The following is an 18,885-nucleotide window of genomic DNA, read 5'->3' as shown; positions in this document are numbered from 1 at the left end:
AAATCAATAAAATATATTTTTTAAAAAATGTTTTAAGCCAATGGGATTAAGACAAATGAGTGAGCCTGGCCGGTGTGGCCCAGTGGTTGAACGTCAACCCATGAACCAGGAGGTCATGGTTCGATTCCGGGTCCTATGCCTGGGTTGCGGGCTCGATCCTCAGTGGGGGGCATGCAGGAGGCAGCCGATCAATGATTCTCTGATGTTTCTCTCTCTCTCCCTCTCCCTTCCTTTCTGAAATCAATAAAAACATATTTTTTAAAAGACACAAATGAGTGAAAGAGACAAACTGGCTGCCTAGAAGGTAGAAGGGGAGGGTGGGAAGGGTGAGAAGGGCTCCATAGTTAATCTGGCTCCACAGGTGCACAACCTGTGCAATCACAGGCAGGGCCCCCATTCAGAAGGACACCACCCTTGTTTAATGCTCTGCTGTCACCAACTTCAGATTCCTTAAAATTTTTGAACAAGGGGCTGCCTCAGTTTCATTTTGCACTGAGCCTCACAAATTACGCACCAGTCCAGGGCGGGCGGGTGCTGGCCTCAGCACCAGGAAAGACAGCTCAGGTGCCAGGGCAGGAAGAGGGAATGGAGAGGCAGGGTCAGTGCCAACCAATAGTTCCTTTCTCCGTGAAACAGAAACAGAGTCAACTGCTATGAACGAGCAAGAGGACAGACGAAGGGAAAGAGATTGAAATTCATTGTAGAGTGAAAAAATCTGGCAGACTCCACCTTAACCAAGGAATCAAGGTTCACATCGCCTGTAATAAGACAATTCAATATCATGTACCTCCTATGATACACTAAAAAGGACACAAGATCACTTCTGTGCTATTTGCTATTCCTGTCAAAGTACAAAATCTCAATGCATCGCAGGAAATCCAAACTGAGGAACATGCCTCAAAACAGCAGACCAGTAGTCTTGAAAAGTGTCAAGGCCATGAAAGAAAAGGAAAGACAGAGGGATTGTCACAGACTGGAGAAGACTACTTGGATACAATGTGAGATTATCCTGAAACAGAAAAAGGACATTGGGGAAAACTAGTGAAATTCAAATAAGGTTTGTCGTGTAGTTAAGAGTATTGTACTAATATTAATTTCAATGTTTTGATCAGTGTACTATGACTATGAAGGACAGCAAAATTCAGGAAACCTGGGTAAAGGGTTTATGAGAACTCTGACTCCTTTTTCAATTTTCTGTCTCAAATTATTTCAGTATAAAAAGTTTAAATTTTCATGTGGATGTTCTGTGATTTCTTTAATGGTATCGGTAATCCCAGGGACCTCAATTATCACCTCTGAAGTCTAGCACTGCTGCATCAGGCATGTTCCTGCTTCTCTGTCAAGACAAGAATCAGTAACAAAAGAGAAAGGTGATGTTCCCTGTGAAAATTATCACTTTGAACAGGTCACAGAGCTTTAAGTTTATATTCTGCTTCCCAGCCTCTTAGCAAGGGAGGGAGGCAATAACAGGAATGTCCCTTCAGTTCTCACTCCTCTGCCTGCCGCTCCCCCGTCTGGAAGGCTACTAAGTGTGTGTGTTAATTAAAGCCTTTAGAAGTGCTGAGCATCTGTGAGAGAACCACACGTTACAAAGACGATCAACAGAGCTCCTTTCTCAAGTTTAATTTTAATATTTTCTGTATTATCTCCGTAATATTTGCTTACGGAGTTGGCAGCAAATCCAGGTCAGATATTGCTTTAGAAACATGAGGTTTTACAAAGAACCTCGGCTGACACATCTGCTTACACCTGGAATAAAACCCACTCCAGGTAGCCATTCTGAATGGGCGAACCTGCCAATCCAGAGCCAAGGGGAGTTGTGCCGCTACTCTGCTGCCACCCAGTGGCATGTGGGTGAAAAAGCACCTCGCCAGAGAACAGAAAGAATGGTTCTCTGGAATCCAAAGTCATTTTCTCTGGAATCCAAAGTCAGGAGGAGGCAAGGCAGAAGTGCGGTCCCTGCCTGCCACAGCACTATGGGGGCAGGTGTGAGCAGATGAGAAGGGATGTATTAAAATAAATTGTGCAATGAAGTGCTGTGTCCACCACAGATTGAGAACTGCTCCAGGGACTAAGTTGAAGCCAAAAGGTGTCACAGGCACCCAGCGAACAGATCCCAATGCCAGATGTACCTGCTTTGGGTCGGAGGCAGCAGCGCCAGGAGCTGGAGATTCCAGTTCTATGGTCACAGGCCCATCGTTCTGAATGTGGACTTGCATGTAGGCACCAAACTTGCCATCTGAAAGAGCAATTCAAACAGTTTCAAGAGATGGAGACCCCAGATTACCCATCTATAAATCACACCTGTCTCAGTGTAATCAGAAGCCTGGGGAGCAGGGATGGTCCACCCCACCAGTGATGAGGTAAATACAAAATAAACAGCAGGGGTACCGCCACACACCCTACAGACTTGGCAAGAATGAAAGGACCTGGTAACATGAAGGGTGGGGGAGATGTGGGTTAAAGGACTGAAAAATGGCAGGAGAGTAAACTGGTATAAGCACTTGGAGGGCATTTTGGTGCTGTACGCAGTAAAGTCCAAGGTGAACGAAGCCTACAACCTTGAATTCTTTGGTGAGACTACTCTAGAAACTCCTAAACAAATGGAAATACTCAAAGGTTCATTTTGGCAGTGTTTATAAAAGAAAGAAGTGGGCCAATCTAACGGTCTCCTCGGTGGGGGAATGAATGCATAAACACTACCTCATTCCTCAATGGAATACTGTAAGACAGCCACATCTGTCAACATGGCAAATCTCAAAAACATAATGCAATCTTTATAAAGGAACTTGTAAGAAAGTTGCATCATTATATCATTTATATGATACTTCTAAACATCAAAACAAGTTACATTATTTATGGATGTATATATCCGTGTGTGTGTGTGTGTGTGTGTGTGTGTGTGTCCAAAAAACATGGGCAGGAAAGGCAAATGCAAACACAGGATAGTAACAGCATTCATATGGAAGAGAAGGTAGAAGGTGGTGGGATTTGAGAGAGATCTGAAATAAATATGACCAACTGGGTGGTGAGTACACAGGTATCCATTTTCCATGTTTCATAATTTTTGAACAATTTAAATATAAAGGAAAAGAAAGCTTAGGAGGATCCCTCAAAACAATCTCATAAACATCCCTATAACTGGCCCACAGCCCCACATAGTGTAAGGTAGAAAGGAGGTCCTGCTCCCTCACTGTGGGGTCAAAAGGACAGTCAACCTACAGACGGCTCCTCAGGGCAGAGAAATGAGGAGACACCTCACTCCTCACAGGATGGGACTGCCCAGAGCTGAGGGCCACCCATCTCCCCCTGCCTCACGTTCCCTCCTTACCCCACTGAGGCAGCAGAATGATCCTGTTTCCAGAAAATGCACTGTCAAACTGGCCACAGGCTGCCCCAAAAAGAGCACCTCTGTGTGTTCTATTCCCAATTTTCTGTTTTAACACCAAAACCCACTCAATTGCGTCTGATTAACCCCTAAAGGCTGACTTACATTTATAAAGAAAACCAAGAATACGCTTTGAGAGATGTTGTCATAGAATAATCAGAACGTCAACTCCATCCATCCAAGGACCTCTGTTAAGCTCTGAGCCTAAACACTGCTGATGATTCTTAGAGTAGGGAACAACCTGTTTTTGACATGTAAGGAGGGTTACTTACATACCACTTCTGATAAATCAAAAATTAAGAAAAAAGTTGGGCCCACAGAGTAAAGTTAGTATGAGTCCTCAGAAACTGAGAACCGCCAAGAACTCCTGCTCCTACCCACCATTTTGGAGCAAAGAGAGTGTATGAGATCAAGTCCACATTTAAGAATCACTCGCCACTTTTCACTCACAGCAACTGTGCCAGGCCCTGTGCTAGCGACTGAAAACCCAGCTCAAAGGCACAGGCAACCTGACACCCATGAACCCTGTGGTCTAGTGTGAAGAACAAACGGGCACATCGTGATGGTGACGCAGTACTGCACGCAAACCATGAGAGGTTCTGGCCCTGAGACCAGGGAAGGGTCAGAGTCCCTGTCTTGGGGGATAGGAAGGGAATCAGAAAGGCTCCTCAGATGAGCCTATAGGGTCCAACACTTAAAGTCAACCAAAGCTCAGGCTGGAAAATAGAACAGGCCCAGCCCCTAACTCTGAGGCCTTGAGCAAGCTGCTTAGCCTCCCAGTGGATCAGTTTCTCACCTGCATCACAGGGATAGTAACAAGAGGAAATGTCAGTGAGACCAGGCGTGGAAGAGCTTGGGCCTGAGGCTAGGACACGATGTGTGCAAAATCAGTGTTTGCCTTTATCATGAAAAGTCATGCTCAAGAGGCCTCATACAACCAGAGTGACGCTTCCCCAACTGTGGCCTTTTTTTTTTGTTCCTTGAATAAAGAATGCCCTGGTCATGCCCTGGCTGGTTTGGCTCAGTGAACAGAGCGTCGGCCTGCAGACTTAAGAATCCCAGGTTCGATTCCGGTCAAGGGCACATGCCTGGGTTGTGGGCTCGATCCCCAGTGGGGGGCGTGCTGGAGGCAGCTGATCAATGAGTCTCTCTCATCATTGATGTTTCTATCTCTCCCTCCCTCTCCCTTCCTCTCTCAAACAAACAAATAAGTAATGCCATGGTCATATAGTTCTCAAAACCACGCTTGTTGAACTCTTCCTTCTAGGATCACGATGTACAGCAGCATGTGACAGGCTCTAAGACACCGTTAAGTAGAAAAACCTATTTAGTTCCTTTGCTCTGTTAGTTACCACACTCTCTGGGCAGGGAGCCCTTGTTTCACAGGGAGCATCCTGTACAGTGCCAATGACCCTCTTGGAGAGGCCAAGGGAGAGAAAAGCAGTGAATGGTACACCAGCCCAGGGCGGGTCAGCCTGAAGCCTGGAGTGGCTCTGCTCTCAGGTCCTGGGGTCCCTCAGACACCAGACCTGCCACAGCGTGAGGTGGCCTCTGTGAGCCTCTGCCACCACCACCACAACCGCAGTCTTCACCTCTGATTCCTCCCCACCTAGTATCACTCCTTCAAACGATCCTTAACCTCATGGAGGGCCTTTGGAAAATAGACATGGCAACTGTTGGCTCCTTCCGAGCACAGACAGAAATACTGAAACTGTATTAAAAGCACCCATGCTGTTCTGCATTGTTATAGGCAGGATTACTCTAGTTCCTACCTCCTAGTGGGTTAAAATGGCGGCTCAAATCTACAGAGCTTTTGTTTTATCCATGTCAGAGAGCTAAAAAGACATCAGCTGGGAAGGAAACATGTGTTTAATTGCATGCTAAAATTATGGCTACAATTAGTAGCAAATTTCAGCCTCTGCACTCCTCAGGGAAGCTGACGCAGACTCAGGAGGAAAGGAATTATTTCCGACCTTGAATTCCTGTTGCCAGGATATACGGCATATGCTTCACCGTGTTTATCATTCCAAAGCAAGAAATTTATTTTCTTTTCCTGTTTCTCTCCCATTAAGAACAGAGCTATTATCCGAATCTCCATTTGTGCAGACAATAAATCTAAAGGTAGGTTTTAAGAGGTCTTAAAATGGTAACGTTTTTTCCAGTCCAGATCAAAGAGTAAAGCCCCCAAGAAAAACTATATTGGCCAGGGAAAATAAAAACATTTGTTTAAAATAATCTTAAAAGACATTCAGAGCTACAAAACTACCTCTGGGCTCCCATGGTGACATAATCAAGTCAGCTACAAGTCCTGGGGTTGTGTGCAGAGCTGGGGGAGAAGCACATGTCAGACACGTTTGTGCCACCTTCCGAGCAGGAGACCCCCCTGGAGCCAAACCTGCTGCGGCCTGGTTTCCAGCATGGCTGCCCAAGGCCCGGACCCCAAGCCAGGGCACCCCTTTTACTTACAAAGGCTGACGTCCCATCACTTTGAACAGAAGCCCTGCCCTGCCTCTCATGCCCAGTTTGATCTGGGATGATAGGACAGTCATCTTGGGAGGGGTATAGCCAGGACAGTACACGACCATCACTCCTACTATGTCCATGGTAGTAGACGGGCAAATAAGAGAAGGGGGGAGGGGGGTGCAAAAAGCTCACTGAAAAAGCATGCCAATGGAGGAAAACTGGGAGAAAAAAGGGCCATGTTCTTGATCTCCAGAGCCTGTGCACAGCTGTGACCAGGTTGGGGCTCACCTATCCTTGGGGATCATACCTGGACACCAGTACTGGACACTGAGCCTCGGGCCAGCCCATCTAAGCACATCCCAAAGGCAGCTCCCTCTGCCACCCAGGCTTCCAATTTGTACTACTTTTAACCTATCCAGAGCTTGGGCAGGCAAGAAGACAGTGTTACTAATAGAGACCCCAATATCGGTGTACAGGCTGGTAACCAAGAAATCAAGCAAATGTGTGGAAATTGGGACCTCAAAATAAGCATACGGTGAGGCGAGGGCCATGCAGCTGGAGGAGTTTGGTCTACACACACAGGCCTGCATCATGCCTGGAGCCCTGAAGTCTGACCCTGTCAGGCTGCAGGCACATGGCAGTTCTGTCCACAAGCACAGAGCTGCCTCAACAGAGGCACAGTGCTCCTTGAGGGCTGAGCCAGTGCAGGGTGCCACCACTGGGGTAAGGAGTCCAAGACAGCAGCCGACACAGCGCCGGGGCCTTAGAAGCAGAGGCAAGGGCTCTGGGAATCAGCAGAAACCAGCAGCTCAAGTAATGGCACTTTCTAAGTGACTTGGCTGGGGAAATAAAAGGTATACTTCAAGCCCTTTAGACCCCTGACAGCCAAATTTCTCAGAGAGTGAGGGCCAGGCCCAGGTGGGCAGCATTAGAACCACTGTCCACTTCCATCCACAGTCAGGGCCATGGAGGGAAAGGTGGTCCCAGGACCCTTGGGGCTTCATCCCAGGCTCGTCACCCTTACGGGTGGTCTCTGCTTGGCTCTGCAGTGGTCTAGTTCAGTCCACTCAAGAGAGATGCCTCTTCTGGGCCACAAGCATCTCGGGCACATTAACATGGTAGTGAAGCTAAATTCTCATCTGAGCTGAAATTCTGAGCATGGATTGGGTGCATCCCTTTATGCACAACAAAGAGGCTCAAGGCATGGTTTTCTCTGACTGTCAGCTTTTCTCAGATGTCTTGGCTCTGTCCTTGCCATCGATCTGCCTGGGATACCTGCACCAGAGGCTACCTGGTCCCTCACTGAGGTGCAAGTGAGCATGTGCAGGGACAATACAGTGTCTGAGGTCCCAAAGGACCTACACGGACTCCTGTGTGAAACAGTGGGACACAGCTAACTCCATCGGGCATGGACACCCCTTTGCCAAGAGCAGCAGAGTAAGAAACTAGAGAGGGCAATTTCTGACCTCATCAGGATTTGATTTCAGACTTTAATTCTTTGGACTGGAACACCTCTGTACTTGAATATGATACAGAATTTAAACTTGACCTATAACTTTTCCCTGGGACTGTGCTAACAGAAGAGGGTTTACATTCAAATTCCATGCATCTCCAGGCTGATGGCATTTTATTATGAGTTTCTTATGTATTTTACTAGGGGCTCAGTGCACGAATTCATGCACCTTGAAAGGAACTGTGGGCCACAAGGCTGCAGTGGGCAGAGAGGCAGGTCTCAATCCATCCTCCGCGCCCCAGCCCAGCCCCTCCCACCTCATCCCCCGGTCCCGTCTGCCGGCAGTCCCGCTCCCACTGCCACCATCGCTCCTACACGCTGACAGTGCTGGCCCTGCTCACACCCGCTGACAGCACAGAGCAATTAGGGCCGGCACCAGCAGCCGGTGCAAGTGGGACTGGCACCATCAGTGGGTGCAAGCGGCCGCTGCTGCCCTGATCGCCCCTCAGGAGCATAGGGAGGTGAAGAAGCCCTGAGGGGCAATCGGGGCCAACACTGGGCGTCAGCAGTGAGTGCGAGCAGCAATTCCAGTGCCGGCAGCAGGTGTGAGCATCTGGTGGGACCGCGGCACACAGGAGCAAAGAATTTTCAGTAACCACCAGAAGCTTGCCCCAATGACAGCGACTGGCACCCCGCCTTGGTCTGGCACCATGCTCACCTGCTCCACCACCCCGCCACGGCCAACACCCACCATGTTCCGCACTCTGCCACTTGCTGCCAATGCCTGCCATGTTCCGCACATGCCCCCTGGTGGTCAGCGCATGTCATAGCGACTGGTTGTTTGGTTGTTCAGTTGTTCCGCTGTTTGGTCTATTTGCATATTAGTGTTTTATAGTGTATATATATATGAATATATATATAGATTAGTGGAGTATATTAATGTCATCACTTAACCTTGCAGAGCCTCTGGTGTGCTGAGCTGGGCAATGTTCTTGGACACAGTTTGGGACATAGACTAGGGAATAAGTCTTCACTTTGAGAGTACAGTGAATTTGGAGGTGCTTCTCCAGCAGGATTATGATCTAGTTCAGAGCCTCTGGGGATAAAAGACAGACAGCAGAAGCAACTTTAAAGATTTCAAAGATGGGGTGATAGAAGATGGTGGCAGAGTAGCTGGAATTTATACTCACCTCCTCCCAGCCTCGAACTGGAATTACAACTAAAATGTTGAACAATAATCAGCCGTAGTAGCCCCTCGAAGAACCAGCCTGGAGCACTCTGCACCTGACAGCTATAGTAGGAGAGGACAGCTATGTCAGGAGAACCAGCCCGGAGTGCCCACTGGAGCAGCCATAGTAGCCCCTCCGAGAACCAGCCCGGAGTGCCCACTGGAGCAGCCATAGTAGCCCCTCCGAGAACCAGCCCGGAGTGCCCACTAGAGCAGCCATAGTAGCCCCTCTGAGAACCAGCCCGGAGTGCCCACAGGAGCAGCCATAGTAGCCCCTCCGAGAACCAGCCCGGAGTGCCCACTGGAGCAGCCATAGTAGCCCCTCCGAGAACCAGCCCGGAGTGCCCACTGGAGCAGCCATAGTAGCCCCTCCGAGAACCAGCCCGGAGTGCCCACTGGAGCAGCCATAGTAGCCCCTCTGAGAACCAGCCCGGAGTGCCCACAGGAGCAGCCATAGTAGCCCCTCCGAGAACCAGCCCGGAGTGCCCACAGGAGCAGCCATAGTAGCCCCTCCGAGAACCAGCCCGGAGTGCCCACTGGAGCAGCCATAGTAGCCCCTCCGAGAACCAGCCCAGAGAGCCCACAGGAGCAGCCATAGTAGCCCCTCTGAGAACCAGCCCAGAGTGCCCACAGGAGCAGCCATAGTAGCCCCTCTGAGAACCAGCCTGGAGTGCCCACTGGAGCAGCCATAGTAGCCCCTCTGAGAACCAGCCCGGAGTGCCCACAGGAGCATCCATAGTAGCCCCTCTGAGAACCAGCCCGGAGTGCCCACAGGAGCAGCCACAGTAGCCCCTCTGAGAACCAGCCTGGAGTGCCCACTGGAGCAGCCATAGTAGCCCCTCTGAGAACCAGCCCAGAGTGCCCACTGGAGCAACCATAGCAGCCCCTCCAAGAACAAGCCCAGAGAGCCCACTGGAGCAGCCATAGCAGCCCCTCCAAGAACCAGCCCGGAGTGCCCACTGGAGCAGTCATAGCAGCGCCTCCAAGTGCCACCCAGAGCACCCCTGCAGACACCTGATGGTGCTGGAAAACCTGACCAGCACCGTGACCAAGAAAGGCCACCCAAAGAGCTGTTCTGATATGTTCTATTGAAACAGATAACTCGTGTATTTAAATTAGTCCAGACAACAGAAAACAATTAAAAGTTTTCTACTTTATTCTGTAAGGCTAGTATTACTCTATTACTAAAATAGAACATGAATATAAAAAAAGTATAGGCCAAATTTTCCTTTGAATTCAGATGCAAAAATTCTACAGGAACACTTGGAAAAATTCTTGTAGTTATACATTAGAAGAACAATATGTGGTAAGCGGTGAAGGTTGAATTAGCATGGCTCATGATTAGGAAATGTATTCATTAGATTAATACTTAGAGAAAATAACACTAGAGAAAGTCAACTTTCCATCCTGTTTAATAATTACAGTAATATTGTGCCCTAGTCAGTTTGACTCAGTGGACAGAGGATCAGCCTGCGGACTGAAGGGTCCTGGGTTTGATTACTGGTCAGGGCACATGCTCAGGTTGCAGGCTTAGTCCCCAATAGGGAGTGTGCAGGAGGCAGCTGATCAATGATTCTCTCTCATCACTGATGTTTCTATCTCTCTCCCTCTCCCTTCTCTCTGAAGTCGATAAAAATATATTTTACAGGACATTGAAAAAAGAGATAGAATAAGACATAAACAAATGGAAGAACATACCATGTTCATGGATTGGTCGAATCAACATCATTAAAATGTCCATACTAACCAAAGCAATCTATAGATTCAATGCAATCCCCATTAAAATACCAACAGCATATTTCAAAGATCTAGAACAAACTCTCTAAAAATTCATCTGGAATAAAAACAGACCCCGAATAGCCACAGTAATCCTGAGAAAGAAGAACAAAGTTGGAGGGATCACAATACCAGATATCAAGCTATATTACCAAGCCACGGTTCTCAAAACTGCCTGATACTGGCACAAGAACAGACATATAGACCAATGGAACAGAACTGAGAACCCAGAAATAGATCCAAGCCATTATGCTCAATTAATATTTGACAAAGGAGGCAAGAAAATACAATGGAATCAAGACAGTCTCTTCAGCTGAAACCGGTTTGGCTCAGTGAATAGAGCGTTGGCCTGCGGACTGAAGGGTCCCGGGTTCGATTCCGGTCAAGGGCACGTACCTGGGTTGCAGGCACATCCCCAGTAGGAGATGTGCAGGAGGCAGCTGATCAATGTTTCTCTCTCATCGATGTTTCTCTCTATCCATCTCCCTTCCTCTCTGTAAAAAATTACTAAAATATATTTAAAAAAAAAAAAAAAAAAGACAGTCTCTTCAATAAATGGTGCTGGGAAATTTGGTCAGATACATGCAAAAAAAATGAAACTAGATCACCAACTTACACTGTACACAAAAACAAACTCAAAATGGCTAAAGAACTTAAATGTAAGACGGGAAACCATAAAAATCCTATAAGACTCCATAGGCAGCAAAATAGCAGACATATGTTGTAGCAATATCTTTACCGACACAGCTCCTAGGGCAATGGAGACTAAGGAGAAAGTAAATAAATGGGACTACATCAAAATAAAAAGCTTCTGCACAGCAAAAGAAACCATCAACAAAACAACAAGAAAGCTCACTGCATGGGAGAACATATTTGCCAATGCTATTTCAGATAAGGGTTTAATCTCCAAAATTGACAGAGAACTCATACAACTTAACAAAAGGAAGATAAATGACCCAATCAAAAAATGGGTAAAGGGCCGAAACCGGTTTGGCTCAGTGGATAGAGCGTCAGCCTGCGGACTGAAAGGTCCCAGGTTCGATTCCAGTCAAGGGCATGTACCTGGGTTGTGGGCACATCCCCAGTGGGAGATGTGCAGGAGGCAGCTGATCGATGTTTCTCTCTCATCGATGTTTCTGGCTCTCTATCTCTCTCCCTTCCTCTCTGTAAAAAATCAATAAGCCAAAACCGGTTTGGCTCAGTGGATAGAGCGTCGGCCTGCGGACTGAAAGGTCCCAGGTTCAATTCCGGTAGAGGGCATGTACCTGGGTTGCGGGCACATCCCCAGTAGGAGATGTGCAGGAGGCAGCTGATCGATGTTTCTCTCTCATCGATGTTTCTAACTCTCTATCTCTCTCCCTTCCTCTCTGTAAAAAATCAATAAAATATATTTAAAAAAAAAAAAAAAGAAAAAAAAATCAATAAAAAAAATTTAAAAAAAAAAAAATGGGTAAAGGACTTAAGTAGACACTTTTCCAAAGAGGCCATACAGAAGGCCGAGAGACATATGAAAACATGCTCAAAGTAACTAATCATCCGAGAGATGCAAATCAAAACAACAATGAGGTACCATCTCACACCTGTCAGAATGGCTATCATCAACAAATTAACAAATGACAAATGCTGGCGAGGATGTAGAGAAAAAGGAACCTTCATGCACTGCTGGTGGGAATGCAGACTGGTGCAGCCACTGTGGAAAACAGTATGGAGTTTCCTCAAAAAATTAAAAATGGAACTCCCATTTGACCCAGTAATCCCACTTCTAGGACTATATCCCAAGAAACCAGAAATACCAATCAGAAAGGATATATGCACCCCTATGTTCATAGCAGCACAATTTACAATAGCTAAGATTTGGAAACAACCTAAGTGCCCATCAGCAGATGAGTGGATTAGAAAACTGTGGTACATCTACACAATGGAATAAATACTACACCACTATAAAAAAGAAGGAACTTTTACCATTTGTAACAACATGGATGGCACTGGAGAGCATTATGGGAAGCAAAATAAGCCAGTCAGAGAAAGATAAATATCACATGATCTCACTCATATGTGCCATATAATGATCAACATAATTTGATGAACAAGAATAGATCGAGGTCGGCTTCTCAGAGGAGAGGAGCGGTTGGCGTGGCTTCCATTGTTCAGGATTTAGGGCGCCATGAGGGGCAACAGAGGCCAAGGTCATGGAGGGTGCTTTGGTTCAGAGGATGCCCAGAAGGAGGGTTCAGGCCCTTTGTGCCACATATCCCATTTGATTTCTATTTGTGTGAAATGGCCTTCCCTTGGGTAAGTCAGCACCTGATGAATCTTCCTCCAGTGAGGCATTACTGGAAAGAAATCAGGACCTTCCTCCTAATTCTGCTGAACAGGCCGCTATCCTTTCTCTGGTGACAAAAATAAACAATGTGATTGACAATTAGATTGTGGCTCCAGGGACATTTAAAGTGCAAATTGAAGAAGTGCGACAGGATGGATCATATAAAAAGGGAACAATGACTACAGGACATAATGGGGCTGGCCTCGTGGTAATCCTAAAGATTCTGCCAATGTTGGAAGCTGTTGCTGCCCTCGGGAACAAAGTCATGGAAAGCCTAAGAGCACAGGATCCTTCTAAGTTTTCACCATGCTGACCAATGAATGGTCAGTTCTTCTGATGCTACAGTGAAGATTCTCATTACAACAGTGCCACCCAATCCCCGAAAACTGGATCCAGAACTCCCTTTGGACATCAAGGTGTTGCAGAGTGCCTTAGTAGCCATCTGACATGCTCACTGGTTTGAAGAAAATACTTCTCAGTCCACAGTTAAAGTTCTCATCAGACTTCTGAAGGACCTGAGGATTCGTTTTCCTTGCTTTGAGCCCCTCACACCCTGGATCCTTGACCTATTTGGGCACTATGCCATGATGAGCAACCCCACCAGACAGCCTTTGGCCTTAAATGTGGCATACAGGTGTTGCTTACAGATTCTGGCTGCAGGACTGTTCTTGCCAGGGTCAATGGGTATCACAGACCCCTGTGAGAGTGGCAACTTCAGAGTACACACAGTCATGACTTTGGAACAGCAGGACATGGTGTGCTTCACAGCCCAAATCCTCTCACATGGTGGCTTTAGGAAGATCCTTGGCCAGGAGGGTGATGCCAGCTATCTTGCTTCTGAAATATCTACCTGGGATGGAGTGATAGTGACACCTTCAGAAAAGGCTTAATGAGAAGCCACCAGAGAAGAAGGAAGGGGAGGAAGAGGAGGAGAATACAGAAGAACCACTTCAAGGAGAGGAGGAGAAAAGCACGGAGGCTCAGGAGTGGCTGTCCCTTCTCTCCACTCTTTCTCACCCAAGGGGAAGATTGGAGCCTAAGCTAACTGCTCTGGGCTCTATATGGTGGCATTTCTGAGGGATACGGGAGACAGCAAAGAAAATAAAAATAAACTACGGAAGGAATTGTCATCCCACGGAATTCTTATATTGACTTAGTAGCCAGAAGTCTCCCATCTCTAGTGAAGCAGGTTACCAACTTTTCTTCAAAATATTGTAGAATCCCAGCTCCTTGAAACCTCTCTCAACCAGTATTTTGTTGTTGAAATGTCAACTGTTCATGCCCGGAAATTTTTTTTTCCTAAGAAAAAAAAGTACTTCCTAGTAGGAAAAGAAAAAAAGAATAGATCCAGAGACAAATGGGGTGGTTAGAGAGCAACCAAAGGACTTGTATGCATGCATATTAGCGTAACCAATGAACACAGATGCTGGGGCGGTGGGGGCTTGCCCGGGGTGGGAATGGCTGGGGGAGGGAGGTCAATCAGGGAAAAAGGAGACATATGTAAAACTTTAGACAATAAATTAAAAAATAACCTATTACAAGAAAAAAAATGACAGTAATATTGTAATAACTATGCATGTTGTCATTTGGATACTAGACTTATCAAGGTGATCGCTTTGTAGGTTATACAAATGTCTAATCACTATGTTGTACACCTGAAACTAATATTATATTGTATGTCAACTGTAATTGAAAAGTAAAATAAAAACGAAATACTTACTTGGCTATCAAGGAAAGCTCACTTTTTTTAACTTTGAAAAGGCCATGCAGTTGAATTGAGGATGAGAACTGATTTAGTAAAGTGGAGGGCATGGAGCCCTCACCAAGGACAGCTATGGTAGTGGGGCGAGGACAAAGGCTGATTGCAGTGCATTTAGGAGAGAATAAAAGGAAGGGAATTAGAGACAGACAGTGAATACAAACTCTCTTTTAGAAAGTCTTTAGCAATGTGAAACAGAGAAATGGGGCGGTAACTGGAAGGGGGGATAACAAAGACTGTCTCTGAGATGGGAGAACTAACAACATGCTTGCAAGCTGGTGGGAATGATCCAGGAGAGAAGGAAAATAACTTAGGAGAAGAGGAGGATGGCAGGAAGAATGTCCCTGAACAGGTACCAGCACAAGGAATTTGGTGTGACAAGAAGGAAAGCCAGGTCCTGGTGCAGATGCTGGCAGGTGGAGTGGGAGTTCTCTTCTGAGTGCTTCGAAGTGACATAAGGTAATAGCTAAGGTAAGGATGGAGGTTTGGTAGAGAGAACAGTCACATAGGAGAATAGAAGAATGAATGAACAGGTCAATTTTTCACAATTTCTGGGCCGACTGCAGGTCAGTGTCATGAACAAGAGATCAGTCAACACAGTGGATGTTTTTTCTCCAGCCACATTCAGCTACACGGGCACATGGTAGTCCAAGGGCTGGCATTCACCGGAGCTGGACTTTTGCCAAGCAACGTCAACACACCAAAAAATGGTCAAGGGATCTGAGGAAATAAAGGAATGTGCTGGAGCAGTGGCTCTCAACCTTCCTAATGCCATGACCCTTTAATACAGTTCCTCATGTTGTGGTGACCCCCAATTTCACTGTTACAAATTGAAAATAATTAAAGCATAGTGATTAATCACAAAAACAGTATGTAATTATATATGTGTTTCCCCGATGGTCTTAGGCGACCCCTGTGAAAGGGTCGTTCGACCCCCAAAGGGGGCACGACCTACAGGGTGAGAGCCGCTGTGCTAGAGGGTGATTATCTTCATGGATCACAGCATTTAGGATTTATAAATTTCATGCAATGCAAATAAAAGTAACAGATTATTTTCTGGAATTAGACAAGCTGAGTCTAAAATTCATATAAAAAATAATAATTAAGTCCTAGCCGGACTGAAGGGTCCCAGGTTCAATTCCGGTCAAGGGCATATGCCATGGTTGCAGGCTCGATCCCCAATAGGGGGTGTGCAGGAGGCAGCTGACCAATGATTCTCTCTCATCATTGATGTTTCTATCTCTCTCTTCCTCTCCCTTCCTCTCTGAAATAAATAAAAACATATTTTTTAAATAAAAATAATAATAATAATTAAGAATAGCTAGAAGGAAGCCTGGCTGGCATGGCTCAGTGGTTGAGCATCAGCCTATGAACCAAGAGATCACAGTTCAATTCCCAATCAGGATACATGCCCGGGTTGCAAGCTTGATCCCTAGTATGGGGCATGCAGGAGGTAGCCGATCAATGATTATCTCTCATCATTGATGTTTCTATCTCTCCCTCTCCCTTCCTCTCTGAAATCAATAAAATTATATATAGAGAGAGAGAGAATAGCTAGGAGGAGATTCCAAGATGGTGGTGGATTAAGTGGGAGGAAGCTACACTGACATTCTCCCAGGACCAAACTAGAATCACAACTAAAATGTAGAAAAATCATCCTGAATAACCAACTGAAGACTAACTGGAGAAACCCTTATAACCAAGAATATAAAGAGGATGCCACATCAAGACTGGCAGGAAGTGCAGAGGCGCAAGAGGGCTGGCTGGGCTCCCACGGGCAGCAGCTGAAGTTCCATGGGGATAGCTCAGCTGCAGGGCAGTTCCCACTGAGAAGTCTGGGGTCTAAACCTCAAACCAGGCTCCCCAGGCCAGAGCACCAGAATTGGGAAAGGTGCCCACATGACATCTGGCTGTGAAAAGCAGTGGGGTTTCTGTCTGGCAAGGAGAGACAGCTAGAAATGCAGGCATCCTTTTAAAGGGGCCAACACACAAAATGTCATGTGCAGCCACTCACCTTTGGCTCCGGCAGAGGGAGGCAGAGCAGATGAGAGCTGTGTGAGGAGAATCTGAGGTTGGTGGCTCTGGAGAGAGATCTGAGAGGAGAGAAGCCTAGATTCCTGTGCTGAGACATTCCCCAAAGCTGCAGAGGCCATCTTCCTCACGCAGATGGTTCACCATCCAGGCAGCACTGGGTTGGGGGGAAGGAGGGTTGCCCCACCCACTGGAAACCCTCTCACCCCACCCTGCGGTGTTTTTGCCCCACAGAGGTCTACAGCCAGAGGCTCATTAAGGGACTGAGACGAACAATCAGCCTGCAAGCAGAGGTGGATCTCTGGGTGCTTTGAGTCTGTGTCTGATCTGCTTAGGACCGGGCCTAGGAAAAACAGATATTGGTGTGCAGCTTGGTCCTTTCCAAACACACACAACTCCAGCAGAGGGAGCCACACGCTGTGGATTGCTGATAGCTCCAAACAGGGTTCAGAGAGCCAGTCAAAAACAGCATCTGACATTGGCCTGCACCAGCAGCCCCCTGAAGAGGCCCAAATAAGCCCAGTGGCCACCATCAGAAAATAACAGAACAAGATCAAAAAACTTCACAAGCAGTATATCCACAGGGAGACACTGGCAGGCTCCAAACCCTGCTGAGGTGAATTCTGCTCCCTGTGATAAGTACAGAAGACTGCACACTGGGTTGGAGGTTGAGCCTCCATTGAGCCAGCCTGAGGGGCGAGTCCACGCACAAGTGAACCAATAGCAAACAGACTGACTTACATTGTTTCTAAAGTGACCATAGACACCTATTTAGGTGGGAAAGGAGAACTGGTAAAATTCGGTTTATCTTGAATAATCAACTATAAAAATCATGAAAAGCTGGAATTAAAAAACAAAAATGGACAGGTTGCCATTTAGGCAGAGGGGAGGTATAAATTGTCGTCACAGAAATAACATAGTTCAAGTGTAAGACCAAAAAGACATATGCAGAAATAGATAAGGAAGTTGATAAGCAAATTACTAAAGAGAATAAAAGGACAGAAAATATTCATTGATTTCACCAAAATCAGTCGCATATCTGCAATCAAACTTGTGCACGGCAATATCAGCGTGTGCCGCAGTCTGCCAGCCTTGCCGTTTTACCAGCAATGCAGATGTGATCCCACACTGTGATTGCCTAAATTTACATTAACCACAGTCCTTGCTAAAGCATATAAAACAGGCTTCCACTGAAAGCTCACTCACGCTGCTAAAATGTTTTAAGTAGTGAAAAGAGTAGAGAATTAAACAAATGCACGAAAATTAACACTAACCATGAAGCAAAAACTCGATGTTGTCTCCCCCCTTCTGGCACCTTCTCTCTGCATTATGAACCTGTAGGGGACATGGACATAATGGACACCCCACAAAGTGAACAGAGCTGAACAACCACAAAGCTGCTGCGCTCCTTAAATGTCTTTGCACATTTCTTAAGCTCATGATAGATCAGAACCCACAGAGAATACGCAGGCAGCGCTTTTAAATCCCATGACAGCTTCTGATCTGCTGAACAAAGCCGACAGGTGAATGCTTCCTGGGCGCACTACAAATAGCTCAGGGCTGGAACAAGCAGCTTGAGAGCAGAAATCCTTCTTTTGAACTATTCCATTTTGGCATAATATTTTTTCTAGCTATACAAGCAATGCATGCCCACCAATCAAATTTGAGAGTGTTTAAGGCCTTCCACTGACAGCATTTTCAACATTTTCCTGAAGGACTGAAGTATTTTTAGCAATCATCCCAGGTAGAAACTACAGTTTAACTCTAACCCTGCTGTTTGGCTTAACAACAGAAAAGTTATTTTGATTTTCTGAATTGTATAAATCATCCCATTCGAATGAATGCCTTATTGATTGTAATGTGAATATCCCATTGATTGTGATCTTACTGGTTTTAGAAAGCAAATTCCTCTGTACCTGAGAACCAGGACAGCACAATTATCCCAAGACCTGAGGGCTCTAGATAATATGTTTCTGTCAACTCAGTGGTCTAAAGACCACAGCTTCCTCTTAACATTTTTTACAAGCAGGTCACGGGTTAGCCAGGGGTGAAGAGCCTAACCTTTCTAAGGTATGAGTCTGTAACCTGTGGCCTTTCAAAGGTATGAGCCTGTGACCTTTCGGGAGTATAAGTCTGTAACCTATGACCTTTCAAAGGTATGAGTCTGTGACCTGTGTTGAGAAATGGAGCGACAAACTTTGTGTATGTTTAGCCAACCGTTTTGTGGTTTTTGTGAATAAAAGCTTACTTCTGCATCTGGTGGGGGCTGCAGTTCAGCCTCTGCTTCGGCAGGGTGCTGTAACTGTAGTCGCTGGCCAGCTTAATAAAGACTCCCAAATTTTGATCTGAGTCCCTGGTGGTCGTCTCTGCGGGTCACTCCATTACAGGATGAAGATTCCTCGGGGGCTGCAAAGGGCCACATCTGAACCCAGTTTCCTGGACCCACTCAGTCAGTCTGGGGATC

At 46.4% G+C, this 18,885-nt stretch overlaps 1 protein-coding gene and 1 pseudogene across 3 annotated transcripts in view; one reads left to right on the top strand and one right to left on the bottom strand.

Annotated features, from left to right (window-relative positions):
• Positions 1-18,885, bottom strand: part of DTD1 (D-aminoacyl-tRNA deacylase 1) — a 168,137-nt gene that overhangs the window by 129,789 nt on the left and 19,463 nt on the right. For all 3 annotated transcript variants that reach the window (XR_004969961.1, XM_036322261.1, XM_036322259.1), the window contains exon 4: positions 2,133-2,239. Coding sequence is in view for 2 of the 3 variants with exons in the window: in XM_036322261.1 (XP_036178154.1) it covers positions 2,133-2,239 (107 nt within the window). In the remaining variant the exon portion in view is untranslated. The remainder of the gene's footprint in view (positions 1-2,132; positions 2,240-18,885) is intronic.
• Positions 12,473-13,708, top strand: LOC118663175 (annotated as a pseudogene).

This window comes from Myotis myotis, unplaced genomic scaffold (assembly GCF_014108235.1).
Source record: "Myotis myotis isolate mMyoMyo1 unplaced genomic scaffold, mMyoMyo1.p scaffold_m19_p_9, whole genome shotgun sequence".
In the NCBI taxonomy this organism is placed as follows: Eukaryota; Metazoa; Chordata; class Mammalia; order Chiroptera; family Vespertilionidae; genus Myotis; species Myotis myotis.
This window is presented reverse-complemented; position numbering and strand designations above follow the sequence as displayed.